Source organism: Corvus brachyrhynchos, unplaced genomic scaffold (assembly GCF_000691975.1).
Source record: "Corvus brachyrhynchos isolate BGI_N302 unplaced genomic scaffold, ASM69197v1 scaffold94, whole genome shotgun sequence".
NCBI classification, from domain to species: domain Eukaryota; kingdom Metazoa; phylum Chordata; class Aves; order Passeriformes; family Corvidae; genus Corvus; species Corvus brachyrhynchos.
In genome coordinates, this window is record NW_008238330.1 from 2078188 (window position 1) to 2099159 (window position 20972).

The 20972-nt window shown below is 41.6% G+C and overlaps 1 protein-coding gene across 7 annotated transcripts in view; it reads left to right on the plus strand.

Moving 5' to 3' along the window:
• HECW1 (HECT, C2 and WW domain containing E3 ubiquitin protein ligase 1) overlaps positions 1-20972 on the plus strand; it is a 200993-nt gene that overhangs the window by 146305 nt on the left and 33716 nt on the right. For all 7 annotated transcript variants that reach the window (XM_017734636.1, XM_017734637.1, XM_017734634.1 and 4 more), the window contains 7 exons: positions 4293-4398; positions 4582-4678; positions 6657-6740; positions 7725-7834; positions 9988-10108; positions 11522-11635; positions 14972-15124. In XM_017734636.1, coding sequence (XP_017590125.1) covers positions 4293-4398; positions 4582-4678; positions 6657-6740; positions 7725-7834; positions 9988-10108; positions 11522-11635; positions 14972-15124 — 785 coding nt within the window. The remainder of the gene's footprint in view (positions 1-4292; positions 4399-4581; positions 4679-6656; positions 6741-7724; positions 7835-9987; positions 10109-11521; positions 11636-14971; positions 15125-20972) is intronic.

Below are 20972 nucleotides of genomic sequence, written 5' to 3' on the forward strand. Positions count from 1 at the left end.
TACTGGCATGCCTGTGATAGCCACCTGCACCATGATTCATGCTTGGGCCCATGCTTGCCTGAGGCTTGCTTACAAATTCACCTTGTCAGGGACAGAAACACCACTGAGCAATTCAGATGACCTAGCCCAAAAAACACGCTTGGTTTTGCAAGCACTGGCAAGGCTGGCAAGGAGCAATATGCAATAAATCAAAAAAACAAGTAACAGGGTAGGGAGTCAAAAGTATTGAATACTTTTGAATAGTGATTCTCTGGGGAAAGCATAAACTGTTCTTTGAGGCCACTTGTGTTTCGGCATGATCAGCCAATAAAATAGTCACCTCTCAGTCTTGGTGGCACAGGTCCCACAGTGCTTCTACACCCTTTTCATAGTCAAGCTTCTTTGTTGTAGTCAAGTAGCTTCCCATTTGGAAGTGTCTGCTGCTCCACTGGAAGGACTCCCATTGATTTCCAAGGACTTTGGATTGATGCCTAAAAGTCCCTCATTTACAAGGAAAATATTCAACCCTTTGCAGCTCAGGCCGCTTATTAAGAGCCTCGTGTTCCATGCCATTTCCTCCCAGCACATTTGGATGTTCTTTGGCCTATAAATCATGTCTGTAGGCTCACATGTGGGACTTTGTCCTGGCCAGGTGTCAGCTGTCTGCAGTCTTGCTGGTTTCTTTGCTGAGCAGATGGTGTGGCCTCTGGACGCTGTCGCCAGGACAGTATGAAAGACCACAAAGGACAACCCACCAGTTTTCAATGTAATGTACATATGTCAAAGGAGCCTGAAGGACGTCAGAATAGTGAAGTTGTGGCTGCCAGAGAGGGCATAGAAAAGAGCCAGGGTAATGAAATAAAGGACCTCTGCAAAAACTTCCATTGTTCTGTGTAGACTACTGATACTAAGTGGTATTATATATAAATTTGACAAAAATGCTACAGATTCTTTAGTAAGCACTTCTTTAAGAGTTATCAGTCTTTTACAGGAAAAGGGGGGTTGTTGCTTGGTTACCTGATTTTTGGAAGAAATGTTCAGGTAGCTATAGTGGCCATCAGTAACGAAAGTATAGGTCACTAAATGATTCATTTCCTTCTGCCACTGCTGTAAACAGAACAGCTCATAAGCGCTTTCCATTCCCTCTAAGGCACCTCCCATCTGCAGTGAAAATCAACATACATGATTACAGGGTATAGATTTTAAAGACTGCAAGAGGAAGGAAGCAAACATCCACAATGGAGAGGCAAGAAGAGCAGAGAAGGTACTAGAATATGGCAGTATCTAAATCTCCTTACCAGTCCAAACCACAATAAGCAAGTAGCAGGATTCAAATGGGCCTCTGAAATCCAACAGTGATACAAAACCCAGGAAAAGGTATCCTGAAAGGCTCTTCCAGTAGTTTGGACTCTCCACTCTGGTTGCAACATCCCAGTATCAATTTCAAAGCTGTTAAACCCTGACATAAATCTGTCAGATTGCTCTGCACTACATGAACCAGGTCGCTAAATCATTAGAGGGTTCACTCTTTATTTTTTATTACAGAATAATGTGCTAATCAAAATTAAATTATTCAATTAGAAAGTCAAAGTAGACAAGATGATTGTGACTGAACACTGAATTGGAGTAATCAATTGTACTCTATTAGCTAAAAGAGTGGAATGAGAATTGTTAGCAAAATGAAAGTCAATTAGACAGCTGGGAATTTTCCTTTTGTGTTGCCAGAGAAAAATTGTTTAGAGGTGTAAATGTGCAAAGACCAAACACAGCATTGGCAATGCCTAGGGATGGTGATGGAGTACATCACCAGTTTATTTTATTGAGGTGTGTACAGAACTGGATTCTTACCATCTAGACGACTTTAGCTGTTAAACCAGAACTGGGACGGTGGAAAGAAGGGAGTGAAGGTTTCTTTTCAGAGGCACTAGACACATTTCCTTCCAGAATTCTTGCTTCAGGAGAAATATGTCCAGGCACTAGGAAGCTAACCAAAAGAAATGGTGACATGAGTGAGAGGAGGATCCAGGCCCAGGCTGGGCAGAAGTACCTTCCAGTTTCCAGCTGATGAGCAAATACCACCTAGTGCTAATTTTTATGGGAGATGTATATTTAACTCCTCTGTTACTCCTCCCTTTCTCCCTTTCTGTCTTCTGGTCAGTAAATCCAAGTGTAGCAACAAGGGCATAGGATTTGTCTTTGTCAAGGATGAGTCAGCCGTCACCCTTAAAAACAGGTTCACCCACCATCCACATTCCTTTGCAAGTCTGTTCTGCAAGGACCTGAGGAATTCACCTGAGGACCTCACCTGAATTCCAGGGCTCCCTAGAAGTGAAGAAGCTGAGCCTTAGCACCCTCCCACACATCCTCAACTAGTACAGCTGGTCACAGGCCAGTGTGTGATCCTGGCTGTGCTGCCCACAGACAGCCCAAGAAACGGCTGCTCCCACAAGGCCCTTGTGCCCACTGTGGCAATGGATCATAGGCACCTCTTGCACCTAAGCATCCTCCCTGAGCCATAGCATGGAGTGAATGCCATAAAGGCCACATAGTGCTTGCTGGGGTGTATGCCCAGGTCACAGGGGAAAAGCTGCCTAAACCTGAGCTAAACTTTCATTGTGAGTTGGCCTGCAAGGGTGTGAGGAGGAGACAAAGGCAGAAGATGGGTGCAAGTGAAATCGTAACTGAATGATGGAGTGAAACATTCACCATGCACTTTCACAGCATGAAATTGTTTTAAATTGTTTTAAATTACATTGTGTTTGATTAGAATAGTTAAGATTTTTCATTGTTTAACCTGTGTGTTGACACATATCAAATACATTGCCTGGTATCTTGTTACATATAAACATTTTAAGCTTTACAGGTTCCAAAAGGCAGCTTGCCAGTCACATTTAGCTTCCCAGTTTTTGTGTATAGCCAGTTGGAAGAGCTGGCGTTTGGCCGTACCACTGAAAATGGGTTGGCACCGTTTGCTTGGATACAGAGCTAAGCATTTAAAATATTGGAGTAGGGGTGATTTCTTCCTGAAGCGGTTGCCATATGCTGTAATTTGTCCAGTGAGAAAGGAGCAGTTTTTAGCCCAGTAGAGTGGCAACTGAAATTCCTAATGCATCTTGTCCTGATACACACTGTCCTCACACTGTAGTGACACGACAAGGGGGAGTGCCTTTAAACTGAAAGAGGGTAAGCTGAGATCAGATACTAGGACAAAATTCTTTACTGTAAGGGTGGTGGAGCACTGGAACAGATTGCCCAGAGAAGCTGTGGATGCTCTATCCATGGAAGGGTTTTAAGACCAGGTTGGAGGGGGCCCTGAGCAACCTGGTCTAGCAGAGAAGGTCTGCCTGTAGCAGGGGTGTTGCAACTAGATGATCCTTAAGATTCCTTCCAACCCAAACCATTCTATGTTTCCTCTCTTGGCCTCAGTGTGGCCATATTATGGAGGAAAACATGAGAGACAGATGGGTTCCCCTCAACTTGCACAAGTCCCCAAAAAGTTACCCAGCAAGTAATGCCTTAATGCAAACATTGCCAGATCTCATTGTTTGGCTTTTAATATCCTCATACTGAAATGTTTTCCCACCTTATAAGGTATCTGCCTTCCTGCCATGATTCCCTTCACTAGGGAGAGTATTTACAACAGTGACTTTCTTTAAGTGCCTCAGTTAAGGGGCAGCGATAAATTTCCTTCTTACTACTCCCTTTATCAGCTCTTTGGATTATGTTCTTCTTTTTAATGTATACAATTCGAATTCTGTTTCTGGTTATGCAAGTTAGGCAGCCCTCTGGGGTGATACAGCCTTTTCCGGTGCTGTGATCTACATGGATATACCTTCCTCATGTTATTTGCACTATTAAACTTCCCTTCAACAACACTGAGTGAACGTGTAGCAGTGTTGTGGGTCTTTTCTCCTTTCAAAAACATTGCTGTAAAAACCTTGAAGTAATGCAGTTATGCTAAAACAAGACGCTGTGTGATACTACAGAGATTTTATTTTCATCGAACCAGAGAAGTCCATCAATTCAATACATACATGCGTTTACTTCTGTATTCTGGTGCCTTCACTGCAGCACTGAGGAGGTGTGATAGCTATGGGTAATGGTGTACCTTCATTTGGAAGCACAGAATTACTTGCCTTTTTTAAGTTGACTGAAGTATAAAGCTGTAATTTTCTTGCATGCTTTTTGTCCTTCAGTCAGCATCATGGACCATTCTGAAGGTTACAGAAGTAAGGATGACAAATCTTTTAACTGACTAATGAGCTACTGGTGGTCGCTTTTGATAATTCTTTTCCTTTTATCTGATGTTGTAGGCCTCTGAAGTCTCTCGAAACAGAGGAGTTACTCTGTTGGCCAGACCAGGCAATAGTCTTGTAACAGCTATTCGAAACCAGCACCATCACGAGGCATTACCTCTGGGTAAGCCAAGTTTTTCTTTTGTTCTCAAAGCAGTGCTCACAAAGGTGGGGTTTAGGACCTCTCATCAGCTGCATGCACTGCTTCGTGTTGCCCTGTGCCTCACTGGTAGTGCAGTCAGTGTGCCTCTGCAGAGTCATGGTGACATGGCAAATAAAGCCTCTGGTTTGTTTTTACCTTTTCCAGCTTACAATGACAAGATTGTTGCATTTCTACGCCAACCCAACATTTTTGAGATGCTGCAGGAGCGTCAGCCCAGCTTGGCCAGAAACCACGCACTCAGGTACTGCTTTTTTCCAGACTGCCTGACCCCACTTCCAAGAAACACTTTTTGAGCACTTTTTGTAGTGGGGAAAACCAGATTCCAGTAACTGTAGTGCAAAAGATGAACTTGGACCCCTTATGGAACTGTCACCATTTTAAAGAGCAGGTGGGAGCCACCAGGATCCATGTGGGTACTATAGTTATTTTCCACAGACATCCAAGAAGTAAGAAGAACCAAAATAAATATGGGCAAATGGTGACATGTCTAATTTCTATTTTAAGTATTACTGAATAGCAGAAACTCCATTTTCACCTGCAATTATCACTTTGCTTTTCAGAAGATAGAGTTAAAAGAGTGTTTGGATGGAAGTCAGCAGCAAAACCCCAGTAACTCCACCAGCACCAGATTTTACTTCGTGGTTAGATTTACAACCCTGTCTGGATATAGTCACCCTAGATTTTATAAAGAAAGAGGAGCATTATTATGAAGTGGATTGTACTCTTGTCTTTAACCTTTCTCACTTGACTTAAAGGTAGTGGTTTCCAAAGTAGTTAAATTGTATCTTTCCTTTTCTTAAGCCCTTTCCTATTATTAAGTCCTTTCCTATCAGATTTTTTAAAAACAGAAAAAAAACCAGAACCAATCACCAGTACAACTTAAACTCATTCGAATTCCAAAGTTTGAATTAATTGTTTTTGGCCAAGGACATAAAGTTGGTGTTAATCAATGTCAGTAATGCCCATATGCACCAGCTGAGAGTTTGCCTGAGTTTAGGTTGTACTGTGCAGTCAAAGGTGTGGCTGGACCTCCAAATTCCTGCAGTGTGCTTTCTGCCAGTAGCCTTACTGACTCGTCATTTACCTCTGAGGGCCAGACAAAGAATTCTTTGGATGTAAGGATTAGACTTCCCTTCTGGAGGAATTGATACATGCAAATAAAAATGAGAGAGATAGAATGAAAAATACTCTCAGTATTCAAGATGTACATTTCTGTAACTGAGAATTTTTTATCTTCACCATCAAATTATTCCAGACTATTTTTTTTTTCTCAACTGTAACTTGAATTCTTATTTCCCAGAGAACAGATAATGCTTTTATCTCCTTTTGCGCAGAGAACAAAATTTACCAGTGATAGGGACTAGACAGCTTAGCCAGTGCATAATGAGATTTGTAACAGGATATTGAGCCTTTTGCCTCCAGGTCATTGCTGATAATACCTTGAGCCAGGAGTGAGCCAAGCTACTGTCCAATGCTCATGCAGCAGGTATTAAGCAAACTCCTAGGATGCAAATGTCCGTCTTTTATGGACCTTGATTGCAGGGTTCTAAAGCACATCCTTGACTTGAGGTAGAATATTTTGACTTAATACTAGAATAAAAATATTTGGAGACCACAATGCTTTAGAAACACACTGATAGGCTGGGGTGTAGATGTGTATCTTCCATGACCTAATCTCCTGATAGGATCCTATCCTATGTTTTCCAGTCCCTATTAATAAAATGTATGATTTTACACATGTAACACATATTTACACCATATAACCTCTCTGTGATTAATTCATATCAAGTATATATTAGTGTTATTTGCCAGATGGAACTGACAGAGGGAAAGGAAGCGATACTAATTGGAAATCTGTTAACAAAAGGTGCTTAGTTGTAGACTTACACAAAAATTCTGTGGTCAGTGACCTGACATGTACACATGAAACTGGAGGACTAAGAATCATTCTGTCTTTTAAAATAGGGAATAAAATCTCTTCTTTTTGGATCAGTAAACTGAGTGATAGAGATAGAATTTTTTTTTGCAAGTTTGTTAGGGAGATTAGAAAATGAATCAGGCATATAGGATGTTTGCCATTTTGTAAGGAGATAAACAGAAACTGGGAAAATACCGAAGAATAACAACTCTATGCATGGTTCATGCCATGATAATGGTTTTTTTTTACTGGTCTTGTATTTTTTTTTCTTCTCTTCTCCATAATATCACTTATGTTTCAGGGAGAAGATCCATTACATTCGGACAGAGGGTACACATGGGCTTGAGAAGTTGTCGTGTGATGCAGATTTAGTAATTCTACTGAGGTAATCAATGTGATCAATAGCATAATGTCATTACTTACAGTACTAGAGAAACTATCTGGCTCCTTGTCAGCATAATTGAAAAGATTTTGTTAAATCAGGTCATACTGATAGCCATCCAAAATGATTCAGCCAGAGTACATCTGTCAATTTGTACTTCCTGGAAGGCAGCCTCCATCAGTGCAGTAAATCCAGCCAGCTCGGTCAGTATGGCTGTTACCATCAAGTAGCAGATAAGAAAGAATCAGGTCAAAACATTTCCTTTTAATGGAAAAAAAATCTTGTTTTATAAAGAAAGAAAAAGAAAGAGGAAAAAATCGCTTGTCTTTCTCAGTACAATAATGTAGCTGCTCATGAAATCGATAGTTTTACTGCAGCAGTGCTACCACACATGCATGAAACCTCCATGTCCAGTGCAGTGAGCGTTTTTTGGGTAATGAAGATAAGGCCTCAGTTTTTACTGGAAGCAGGGAGCTTGGTCTTTAGGTCCTACTTCTCCTCAGCACAGATAAGGACTTATTTTATTGTCTTGGTCTGAGATGGGAAATGTTGCATTACCCAGGTAGAGTTGGTGTGCTGTAATAGCCCTGCCTAATGCAAGAAGTTTACAACTTACTCCCACCATTTTAATTCAAGCAGTCAAAGCACTGAACTACGTGAAAATAACCTGAGAAAAACAGCCTGGGAGACAGAGTGTGCATCTTTACTTCTCTGCTGATATGTTGAAAGTGTTCCTGTTTACTCACATCTTTGCTCTCCATCAGAGGGCTGAGCCATCGTGTTAGCATGAAACGTCTATTAAAACTCATTTTGTTCTTCATTACTAGTGACCAGGCTGTCTTTGGGAAATGTATGGATTTTTTGAATCCATGAGTTCAGAGGTGCACCCAAATATCTGACACAGTAAACCTGCACCATACTGCATATTTACATTGCTTCATGTGATGAATGTGAACTAAATTTCTCCCTATGACTTTTTCCGTGCAGCCTTTTTGAAGAGGATATTATGTCCTACATACCACTGCAGGCTGCCTTCCATCCGGGTTACAGTTTTTCTCCTCGCTGCTCACCCTGTTCATCACCCCAAAACTCTCCAGGTAAGGAGATGGGGAAATTAGGACAAAATCATGCATTTGTGGTATTTCTCCTAATAAATGGAAAGGGACAGATCCAGAGCCAGCATCAGCTGTCAGCCTGCTAATTCCAGTCCCCACTCCGAACTGATCCCAGGTGCTTTTTTTGCTGGATCGGTTTCCAGTGCTGCTGTGTATCTATTGAAGTGCTGGCAGTAGCTGAAACACAGATCAGAAATTGCCCGTATGGAAGAAGGTATTTTCCTGCTTTTTATATCATTGGAAAGGATTAGGATAAGAGAATGGTGTACTCCAAGCTTAAGTCACTGACCTGGAAGTACATTCATATTATGTGACAGCAGCAAAGAGCACCTTCCAAATTGAGGGTGTATTGCAGTACTTCCAGTACTCCTGTAAAGTTCAGTCTCCTCCACTCAATGTTCCAAAAACTTCTCTTCTTCCCAAGGCACATCTATTTTAAGACCTGAGGGGATCATCTTCATCATCTAGCCTGACCTCCCATGTTGAGTCCATTAACTTAGGTTTGACAGGAAACATATTTTCCAGAAAGACATGCTGTCTGAGAAGGTTATTTCCAGCTGTGCTACATCTCTGTAGTTACTGTTTATGCTATAGAAATTTGAGGAGCTAATGTCTCCCTTTTGCCAAGATACACAACCTCCACCACCGTCTCACGGCGTGGCTGTGTCCAGTGGCCATTTTGAGAGAATCAACACAAATATGATCTGAAGAAATCCATTTGTGGCTGCGCTTTTTGAACATTCATTTAAATTATCTGATTTCAAACAAAGTTAACGGACAAGAGAAATTCAGATCTTGGATGTGGCTGTGGAAAACAGAAAGGTTTTTGATGCGAAGAAGTTACATGCTAAACCCTTTTCTACAGGAGGACAGTGTTTTGTCAGAATCTCCTATTTGCATTAATGAAGTTTAACACTATTGTTAATACAGTTCCCTTCATCTACATCAGGACGGGTCATAAGCAAGTCTCTCCTACAGGACAAAACTCCAAGTATTTGGCACAAAGGTGACTTAGGAGACTGTTCTTGTGAAAACACAAGAAGGGCAGGTACTCGTTTCCAGCAACACACTGTCTTCTTGCTGATTTCTGTCCTGGTTATAGAGCCCATGAGAGCACCCCTTCTCTTTCGTCCTGGGAGAAAACAAAAGGCCAACAGAAGAAAGAAGGGGGATTGTAAGGGATTCTCTTTGCACTGCATGTAAATATGCCTGTCTTACCAGCAGAGACAATAATGTCCTTCCCTCATGGCGACCATAATACTTTGGGCTCCCACTAAATGTGGTGGGGTTCTTTTTCTTTCCTGTGGAGCACTTGCTGCCAGATTTCTCATGAAAGGGCTTGTTTTTGTTGTCTTTTGTAATGAGATAGGGAAATGGGATTTCATGAATCTGTTCTTTGGCCCTTTATGGCATGGCACTTGTTTATACAAAAAGAATAATCAGCTACTTGGAGAATGCAGCCTTCAAAACAAAACAGGTTCCAAATTGCTAAAAAACCTGCTCTATGTGTGAATCATAATAGGGAAATGTAGTATTTCTTGCTGACAGAAATCCTTTTTGATGCCACAAAGGGCTTTTGTGTTGATAGCTGGAAGTGTTTAATATACAGTCAGATTAACCCGGGGAAACCCAACTCCCAGCTTGGCTGGGGTGCCAGGCTCCAGTGAGAAGCATTGCTCTGAGTTTAGAGGTTTAATCCTGCCAAGTAAGATCTCCTATACAATGCAGAGGAGAGAGATCTCGTAAAAGTCCAAAAGGGAAAGAAGACTTAAATGCCACTGACCATGAGAGGCAGATATGCATGTCAGTCTTTCTCATGCCTTTCTGATCCTTCAGTTTCCATTCAGGTCAATCACAGCTAAAGGCTGAGGCTACACAAGGGCACACACAAGGTGAGCTTAACAGTACTTTTAGTGAAGAGGATACAATCCCTGGAAGTTCATTGCAATCACTGAATTACAGGAACTTTAACTCGATTGATGCCAGATAGAACAAAAATAACACTGAGTGCACTGTATACCTGTAAAAAGTTCCTAACACATTTATTAACCAGTTCTGTCTGGAAACATAAGCTGCATGATTTGGAAGAATGTCAAGGCCCTTACACCTTAGCATGCTGTTCATTTTCCCTCCAGGGCTGCAGCGAGCAAGCGCAAGAGCACCTTCTCCATACAGGAGGGACTTTGAAGCCAAGCTGCGCAATTTCTATCGAAAACTTGAAGCCAAAGGGTATGGGCAAGGTCCAGGGAAAATTAAGTGAGTATTAGTCTCTCAATTAGTCTAACATGTCAATAGCTTTGTCTTTTTTCATTCATTATCCATGAAGACAGTGATAGGGAGTGCAAAACACCCTGTAGATTGCATTTTTTACATAACCATCAGGGCAAGATACGATCTTCATATACCCTGCAAAAGAGTGACCTTCCAAAGGCTTTTGTGTGGAAGTTTTACTTCTTAAAGATTCATATTCTCTTACACTCCCATTTCCTACCTATTTAACAGGGATGTTCACATTCCTACCTATAATTTGCCAGTAGGAGAATTCTCCTTCAAAGCAAACATCCACCAGGTATTAACAGCAACTGTATCATTGTAATGACGGGATGACTCCAAATTCTTTGGATCTACATATCAGTGTAACTGAGGACCAGAACATGATCCTACAGAAAGTTAGTCTGTACATGCAGGTTTAACTTTCCATAGTTCTTTGTGTTGGTAGCCCTCCTGGATTTGAACTGGAGAGATTTTTTCAGTGCCAGTCTTCATGTATTGTGGGGTTCTCTCTCATTTGGTTGTGGAGTTTCTTTCCACATGTCTTGTTAGTTGGCTTTTGAGTCTGTACCTACTTGTGCTCCATTTAGTTATCCAACTTTGCCAAAGGGCCGTGTGTTTGTAAGGTATTTCCTGGGCATCTGGTTGAATTTATGCCTCAGCTTGGCTTCCTACCAAAGGACATCTGTTGTGAAAAACAAAAAAGTATGAAGCCAAGCAATTTTTTCCAGGCAAATATCATCAACAAAATAATCTTACAGAGCTGAGGAGTCCTAGCTGGTGGTTACCCATTTTGGTGTCCTGCTACATGGGTCCAAGGCAGACATGAAATATATTTTAGAAGGTCTGTCTTAAAATGTCCATGAATATATGAACAAGAAGGATTTCTTGCACAGATGGTGTGTAAAAGTACTATTCATTAAGTTGTTTTAGAGGTTAGTAAGGGAGTGAGAGATGTGTTATATAAACAGAGGCTGATACTCCTTTTGCTTCCCCTACTACAGAAGCAGTATTTCCATGGACATTCACTGGATTAAATCCAGGAAGTGTTTGGGGCCAATTCCAGAAAACTGTGACTTCATATACACAGGAAGCTCACAGCCCCCTCTACCACAGAAATTTGTATGTATGGTTTGTTGCAAAGAGTCTTAGCAGTAGAGCAGCACTTTTAACCTAATCATGACATTGTGAGGAAATTCACCTTCCAGGCACATAGGAAAGCCTGACGGAACAACTCCTGAAAACCCGTAACGGTCAAGTAGCACATGCACTGGCAGATGCCATTTTATTAAGTTCTCTGAGAACCAATGTCTCTCTTTACAGCTGTTGTTTACCTTCAGCCTCACAAGCTCACACAGGACTCAACACTCAGATCTTTATTTCTGCCACCCTTTGCAGGTTAATTATACGGCGTGACCACTTGCTGGAAGGCACCTTCAACCAGGTAATGGCATACTCACGCAAGGAGCTCCAGCGGAACAAACTCTACGTCACGTTTGTCGGCGAGGAAGGGTAGGGAACCACAGAATGCTTTCGGTTCTGAAGTAGCTGTTGTGTTGCAAAACACCAAGTTGACTAAGGCTGAGCCTCTCTTGTTATGTAATGTTTCTTTGGTTTTGTTTTACCTTTGAGTAAGTGATTCATCTTAATCAACTCAAACATTTGTTAAAAATAACAAAAACAATAATGCTTCATTTTCCTATAACACCTTCCATCTAGGCATCTCAAAGTGACAATTTGAGTGGTTAAATCTAACGTCATCTTGTTTGCCATAGATATTTTGACAGGCTGGAAGGGAAAACTCAACTACAGGCCAATGTTTACACATTGAATCAGTCTCAGAACTATAATTAGAGAGCAGACCTTTCTCCACTTTGTTACTCTAACTCTTCACAATGGATCTGGTTTTGCTTTAAAAATTTTTGCTTTGCATGCCATCTAATGATCATTTGTTACCCATATGCAGGTTTCTTGTTTCCACCTGAAGTGAGAAACATGAGTGCTGTTTAGTCTTTAAAATTTAATTCATCCAGTTGGAATCTGAAAGCAATAGAAGTCTCTTGAGAAGGCCTTTTCTCAGGAAACTTTCTACCACTCTTACAATCCATGAGCCATTCTTGTATGATGAAAGCCAGCCCCTGACCTTTTGTTTTCAGATGTAAACACAACCTTTCAAAGCCACCCTGGCTCACCTCAAGAGATTGATTGTAATTGAGACTTGATCCACACACTTTTATAATGGAAAGACCATTATGTGCATGTTTCCAGTGTGCCATATTACAAAGGCCTGAAATTGTATTTCATTAGCTTTGCATGTAAAATTTCTTGTTTTCAAAAACCACATGGGTAGGATTTCAGTTCCAAAGGTACCAGACAGTACCTGAGGCAACTCTCAGCGTGTCCAGCGACTGCTGACACTCTCAGCTCTGAGATGTCATGGCAAATGAAGGGCTTCTGCCAGGCTGAACTTGTGTCAGGACAGGTTACGTCCTGTGGAAAACAGAAGTTGCCAATCTCAAAGAGTCACTCGGTGACCTCAGTATCAGTGGGTTTTTCACTCTTACTTCTTATTCTCTATGGATTTAATATTGTGTAACAGAGGTCATCTTTCACAGCTGGTTTTGCCTCTGGCTTGCAAGTAAAGCATAAACATGTAGCACTCTGCAGTTTGTGTTTTTGGAATAGCATTCTGGAATGCTAACACTGGGCAAAGTCATATTGTTTTCTGCGTGGCATGCTGTCCTCAAGAGAAATTACAAACCAATTTGATGTGCAAATTCATTCATTCTTCACTGATTCATTTACATCTGAAGATACATTCCTCCAGGGTTTCTGCTGCTTAATGCTAGTATACATTCTGCTGCAGGGACTCCAAGATGCCAGTTCCCTAGTGAAGAGTTGATGCTGTATGGCCACATGATGCTGTATGGGCAGAGTTTCCCACGTTTCAAAGAAAAAGGACATTGAAAATGAACTATAGAGGCTTTATGATGAGTTAGTGTGTTGCCCAGAAATCCAATAGCTAGTCTCTTCCCTTGGAGGATTTTGAATCAGACACATTTGTAGTTCTTTACTCCAGCCATTATCAGGCTTAACCCAGTACTTTGATGTCCACTGAACCAGACCTGTCCCATGGCTGGCACTAGTGGGCCACGTTGGGCTTGTTACCATCCTCTTTTGTAGGTGTGGCTTTAGTGTCATCTCATGATCCTAGAGCTAAAGCCCCTCAAAGAGAGAAGTACTGAATCCCCAGACATAAAACACAGGAGGATGGGCCCATCTGCCTGTGTCATCTTTCTAGTTGCACAAATCAATCATTCAGCCCCTTTCACTTATGCTTCTATAACTTCATAGTACAGGGCATTCTGATTCTGTTGCAGAGCTTTCCACTTACTTTACATTTGTTAAGTAGAAGGAAGTAGAAGGTGTCCACCTCAGAAAATCTTTTGGCACACGTGATATATGCCTACAGATCATTTCTTCATATTGCTACATGTAGGTTTATTTTAGATTGAAAAACCTATCTATCATTATTAGAGAATGATCTGTTTTTAATAAATCCACCACACCTTTCATTTCATGCATTCAGGGAAAATTTTTAGTCTCGTTTTCCTTTTTTTTTTCCAAGTTGAGTTTAAAAACTTAAAGGGAAAAAAAGAGGCTCTCTACAGAGCAAATTTGTACAACAGCAAAGCGCAGCTTAAGGTGTACCACGTGAAAATACCAGAATAGTAGAAGGGCTTGAATTGAACAAGCAAGGAATCATCATTCTGTCTTAAGAGACACAGTTCTGCTGGGACTTGGTCTTGTTCAGTGATGCACCTGGTTAGGGGTCAGTAGCTCTGACCCAGGAAGCTGTGACCAGTCCGTAGAGATGGTCCTGTGAGGAAACATCTTCCCGGGTCCCGGTGTCTTCCCTCAGCCATAGCCGGAGTGCCCATGCAGAGACTGTCAGCTCTTTAGTGATTGTCAGCTCGTGATTTCAGCTCTTTGCTCTGCAGGGCAGCCTCCAGGCCAGACCAGGAGGAGAGAGACAAGAGACCCGTATAGCTGTTCCGCATGGGGTAGCTTTATTAGTCCGTACTCCAGCGAAGGGGAGGCCAGAGATGAGCTCTCTCTGCCCTCACAGAGGTAGAGGGCTAGCTTTTATAGGGATACAGGGGATGGGTGTCAGAGGGTAAAGGCCAGTGGGTTACAAACTATCTGCATAGGGTCTCCCAGAGGATTCTGGGTCTGTCTTCTTCTCACTGTAGCTGAAAAGTGGCTGCCTTTCCAGGGGAGTCCTGCTGGGAGGTTAAGTAATCTCCTTATCTCAGCAGGCATCCCTCTAGGGCAGGGGCTGGGCATACCCCACAGTTCAGCATAAACCTTTAGGTTATACCTATAGCTAAGAAAGCATCCTTGGGGCTAGAATTTGGTACATCTCGGTGTAGGAGAGTCAGAGCAATTTCTGCTTTAGATGAGGCTGTCTGGTCTGTGAACCCAAGTGTTCACAGGCAGTTCAAACCCACTCACTAAAAAGCTAGCCCTCTGCCAGCCAGCCAGCTGAAGCAAAGCTGAGCCTTGTACCTCTGGTTTGCTAAACTTTTGGAACAAAGGAAAATAAACTACTTAAGGGATGTATCCCAGTTATGGTTCCTCCCACATCAACCTGGATACTGGTGAAGTTTTGGCATCGCAACTTGTTCAAGTCTCAGAATCAAGTTTTGAGAGGAGAGATAAATCATGTTAGAAACACTTGACTGCACAGGCCACTGTGTTAAGACAGCAGCCAGTGTAGGCAAACCTGGGAAATCCGCTCAAATGGTAAGGAGCCTCATTTTATCTTTTCTATGTTTTTCTCTCCAGGCTGGACTACAGTGGCCCCTCCCGAGAATTCTTTTTCCTTCTGTCTCAGGAGCTCTTCAATCCCTATTATGGGCTGTTTGAGTATTCAGCCAACGACACTTACACTGTACAGATCAGCCCCATGTCTGCCTTTGTTGAAAATCACCTGGAATGGTAAGAAAATTTTATGCAGAACTGAATAATTGTTTCAGAGCAATTAAAAAAATGGAAAAGCAAAACAAAAGCTGCCAGTTTAGACTAGAGTACCTACAAATATTGCTAGTTCTGGGAAGAGGTGGGGAAGAAGGTTGTGAAAAGGAAGAGAGGGGCTAAACATAAATACAAGAGCAGTCTCTGAAAAAGCAGTTGTGATGAAGTACTACTATTAAAATGTCTTTATGGCATTACATGGGACTTGATGTTTGTTTACTTTTGTGTGAATGTGAAAAGGACAGGGATAAGAGCTCTGCTTAATCAAATCCTCATCTCCTTGGTCCCTTTCTAAGAAAAGCAAGTGTGGCCTGTCTGTACATCATTCAGCATTGTGCTTGGAAGCTGTACAGTGTTCTCTGAGAGCCACTCTGATGCTCTGTTCCTAGCACAGGCCTTAAAAAAGGCCCAGTGAAAGCAGTTTCCCTTTTCTTCCCTGACAGAGTGTCCCTGCTTGTCTGGGGCAAGGCCAGCAGAGTGAGCAGATATTTTAGCTTACTAAGTATGTGTGCAAACAGACAAATTGCTGATCTTGTTTCTTTATCAAAAATTCTGAAAGCATATTGTGATGTCCTCATTTTCCCTTTCTGCCTCCAGATCTGTCTGTCTTTGGGAGCTGTTTTCACTTTGGTAGTTTCAGATGTGGTTCAGCGAAGCATGGGCTGCGAGCCCTGGGCTTCTCTGGTCCCTTGTGGGATTTCATTGTGTCAAAGAAATGCTACCACATGGGATTGTTCCTATGATGGTTTTCTTTGTCAATCTCACTGGCTCCTCTCAGAGGTCCTTTTTTTTTGAAATGGGAGGCAGTTCAGGTCCCTTTTGAATTGCAAATAGTACACATTTCTCTATTCTTGTAAACAGATCCTCCTTTTCTTGGCTTACAGCAGGCATGAGATCAAGAACAGTTGTACCATCACCTCTGTTAAAGTTGCCAGGGGAAAAAGGGATGTTGCTTGGGAGTAGCATGGTTTCTGACTTGTTGGATTTTTTTTTGTATTATCACTTCCAGCAGTGGTGCTAACAGTGATCCTTGCTTTAGATTGTTTCTCTACTGACATGAGTAGGAAGAGAGCAGCTCAGTTCTTACAACCTGTTCATCTCCCACTGCAATCCTGTTCATTAGACATTATGTGGTGCCTTCCTAGTTTTCAAGAAGAAATACAGTCTGTCCTATGTCCTATCTTAACAGACAGCATGGATAAACTTCTCATTTAGGAGGCTGTTATTTGTGGAGATGTATTTTTGCCTTCCAGGCAGTGGACCAGCTAGGCAGGTGCAAACCCGTATCATTCTGCCCACATGGTGGCAAAGCTGAACATAGACCTCTGTGTCCAGAGATGGTGAAATAGGCCCTTGCTCTTACGTGTTACAAACATTGTTGTTGCAAAGAGTTGCAATTTTCTTACATTATAAATTCTACTGCAAAACATATATGCTGAGTTTGATCCCTTCATTTTGTCCTTCTGTGCCTTGAGAGATTTCAACATGAAAGAGGGAGGTTTTTGAAGGTATCCTGGGCATATAGAAGCACAGAAAGACACCTAATATGGTTTCTGTAGTGATTAGCATTTAACTCAGAAAACAGCAGCAGTTAGACACTTAGGATATTTCTCCAACTACACGTATCAATCCAGCTTCTTGCATGCAGAATGTTATTTAGCCATTGGACATTTTTGTTTTCTTATTTTTAAGAAAGATAAATTGGGTCTCTTGCCTGCAGAAGGAAATAAATGCTATGAATGAAGAGGTTTGCACATGCAGTATTGTAAATAGGGCGAGATTGCAAAAGATGAACAATCCAGTCAGTGCTTGGAAATACTTCTTGAACCTGTTATGGAAATAATTGCCTGAGACCAGCAGTTTTTAATTAGCCTGATAGGTTTCATGATTGGCTTGTAGATATCTAGACATTCTAAATGTTTTTATGCTGTCTGTGTGACTGATGTCAGCTATTCATGTGTAACCCTAGAGTCCTGTGTTCAGAAGTCTGTGCAGCCAGTGAAGATTGAATTTGGACCAACCTTCTTGAAACTCAGAGTTTCTCCCATTAAGGCTTTACAAGCTAACTTCTGTGAGGACAGTGTACTAACTGCCTTGTCATTATTTGTTCCTGAGGAATGGGCTTTTCTGATGTTTCCAGGCTTTCTTCATTCTCCTCAAAGTCAATGCTGAAACTTCTGTTTCTCAAATTTACTTGTTGATAAGATTCCAACAGAGCCTCCTCCCTGTAACATGCCAGAAATAAATTTTACTTTCCTGTTCTCCAATCTGTTATGAAGCACCAGCTAACATAGACAGATGAATCAGTTTGAGAGTTCCAGGGTCACAGATAATTTATATTCGTAGTCTTTTCAAAGCTTGAAGTCTGATGTCAGTCATGAAAACCACACAACCACAATTGGGTTAGATTTGCAGATTTCTTCAACTGTATGCTTTTTGGTGCTGTGGGGCTTGTTATTTATGTGAAATCTACCCTTGGCATGTTTTTCTCTATAGTACTTCTGCAAGACCTCTCCAGACACAGCTATATTAAGAAACAGGGCTGGCAAAAAAATGAGCTCAAAATTATTTTACATTTTTGCTTTCTTAAGTGAACAGTGGTGAATTTGAGATAAATACAACAAAATGCAAAGATTTGAAGTTTCATTCATATTGGCAGAATTGAGAAGTACACTGCTCTTTTTCCCCCAGCCTAAAAGTTACTGTTCTGCCCCTTTTAGTGGCTTATTTCATGCTTTCCTCTTTGTACAAACAGCATTCTGAGTCCAAAATGAGCACATCAAAGCACAGACTAGTTGTATGTATGCCAAGTTAAGAAAGAGACATAATGACTGGAAAATATTTCTCATTTATGGAGAAACTGAGATTTAACACCTTTCCTCCAAGCTTCCATTGAATAAGACTTTTTCCTTCAGTTAACATATGTGCATGCTGAACACACAAAATATAAGATATCACACATTTTTTAAGTTAAAATATTTTAAATCCCCCTGTATCTGAAAGGACAGTTACAACTCTCTAGATCAAAGAAGTTTGATGATACATATTGTTACCTGCATGCTACAGGTTGTACCGGAAGCTCACAGCCAGAAAAGCTGCTTTTAATCCGTGCCAGTAGTGAGCCAGTCTATCTGATCTAGGTAAACGTGTCTAGCTTTTTGCCTAGATATTTGAAAACATCTTCTGAAATACATTCCCATTTGAGGTAGTTCACCCTTTTCCACATAAGTAGGCAAAATGTGGAACCAAAGAAAGAAATGTGAAAACAAGCCCAGTCTCTACATAAAAGGCCAAATGGCCTAGACAGAAAAAATCATTCACAGACATTCATTTGGAGATCTGAGGGATCTTAACTTGAAACATCTTTTTTCTATGTTTTCACTGTAAATTAGTGACAGCATGGGTTTTTGTAATAGTTAGGCATTTGTGGACCTTGCTGTGACATTTATGCAGCCAGGGAGCAGTACCCCAGTGCTACAGTTATCTTAGAGGTATTTACAGCTTGCTAATCATACTTAGCATTCTGTATCCATCTCAGAGAAGCCCTGTCATGTTTTGTTTGTTTTTCTTTACATGAAAATTAATGCACTTATTTAGCAGAACCTTGTTAGAAAGTTGAAGACCTGTGAGTAAAATATTTTTGCACAAAATCCTACTGAAGACCACAGACGTGATGATATAGTCAGACCCAATGCCCAGAAGCTGTAGATTTATTCCTGGCCACATTGTCCTAATGAACTTAATGCTTAATACTTAACTTAATGCTTTAGAACTGCTTTGGGGCAGGACTTTCTTCATTCATTTCCCATAGTTCACTTTCCTTTCTTCCCTCCAATACCCCTCCTCATATTCTAGTCTGTGCCACTGAGCAGAGTCAGACAGAAGACTTGGATGTATTTCTGGATCTCATTCTGCAGGCAGATGGAAGCCTGGTGCACCCACTCTCCATGCAGACAAGAACTTGCTTTCCCAGTGCTCCAAGCCAGCTGACATGGTCACTGCAAGGTTGAGCTGAGCAAATACATGCTGTCTCCCATCAGGGCTGATTTCTTCAGGCGTGGCACTGCCGGGGTTGCTCTTACATGCTCTGGCAAGTGTGGAACATGGGCAGAAGCAGCTTTGCCTGCACGGTGCTGTGGGGGCATAACCCCAGCCAACCTCTGAGTGTCCCTTTTATTTATTTCGTGTAAATGAGAAACCGTATAACCAGCACTATCCATCTCTAGTGTGCCAGAGAATGCAGGGTGGGATTTTTTCCCTTTTTTTGTTTAAGTAAACCCAAGGAGAACTGAGAATGTTGCAACCTCAGCTGTCTTTTCTCCTTAGAGAGCTTAGTTGGTTTTCTTACCCCAATTTCCTTAGGAGTTGTGTCTTGTGCAATTGCCCTACCTATCCATCAGACAGATTCCTAATCAGTTTGAGACCTGTCTGATGGGAAGGTAAACATCTTGAAGATACTAATTTCCTAAAAGGTTTGTGAAACCTGGGTCTGGGTAAAGGACAGATCTGCAGAAGAGTGGCTCCGTGAGGTGGTCTGGAGAGCTCAGCACAGATCTGTTCTGTCTGTCCGTCCTCTCAGCTGGCCAGGCAGCGCGAGTGAGCTGACAGCTCCATCACAGGCACAGGCTGCAAACAAGCCACATCCTCTTGCTCAGTAGCTTGGGGATGTGAGACAGAGCTGTGCAAGCTCAGGGGAGACAGAGGGGAGAACTGGAGATACTCCAAAGTCTGGGAAGTGCTAGCAGAAATACATAGGAGGAACTGGGAGCTATTGCAGTGTGGTAATGTAGGGCCATCAGAGGCAGATCTATAGGAAACAAAGCTCCTTTAATCCTTCTACAAAGAGATTGACTTATTTTAGCTAAAGTGTTTTTAAAGTAAGTGACAAATTGCCTCATGACCTAATGGGTTGTATTCAGATGCTGACCAGCTCATGGGATGGATTTAGGCACACTCTGTGGCTCTTTATAGAAACAGTGGAGAAATGTAGTCACAGCATCTAAGCAGAAGGTCTGCAAACAGCCATTACTCCTCTCCACTGACTGAAAGGAGCTCTTGGGAATATGTGGTCTGAATTACTCATTAACCTCTCTAACTTTTCAACTGTTGTGGCAGGCAACCTACATATGGCCCAATACCTGTTTAGTCAGGGAGTCAGAAACAGTGAGTTTGGTTTTGGGCTCAGAAGGGCCACTTGTGTGGGTCTACATTTGGGGGAGGAATGAATTTAGAAGACCAATTTTGCAGTTGTCTTGAAAGGGCCTGTTTATGCTAAACACTGAAAAATCATCCTCTTAAAAATCAGATAAAGCACCCTGGAGTGAGGCATCAATCTATATCCAGTTGTTTTTGAAATGAGATGACTGCCTCTTTGCCTCAGTTTCCATCTGAAGAGATTTCCTAGTATGTAATCAACTTGAATTCCATTTGATGTACAGTACTGCTCTGAACTGCTTTGAAATTCTCAGATGAAAGGCACCATAGAAAACCAAAGCATTTAATGTTATGTTACACTACTGTAGCGGGTTGAGTTCGAACCGGGCGGAAACACCAATTAAATGTAGTGGTTTTGGTTCAAAATATTCATTACTTACTTATTTTCCTTCTGTGAGATAAGAATTAGGAGAAAAGCAAAGCAGGCACAAACCTTAAACAGTTGCAGTACAATGAAAGAGCTTTATTACTAATAGAATTAAAAGTAAAGAGAAAATAACAAAATTAAAGCAAATCCCCCTCCCCCCCCTTTCCAGCACTTCTCTCCTTTTACTCAGCTCACAAAAGGATAACAGAACATGGGATGTTAGTCAGTGTT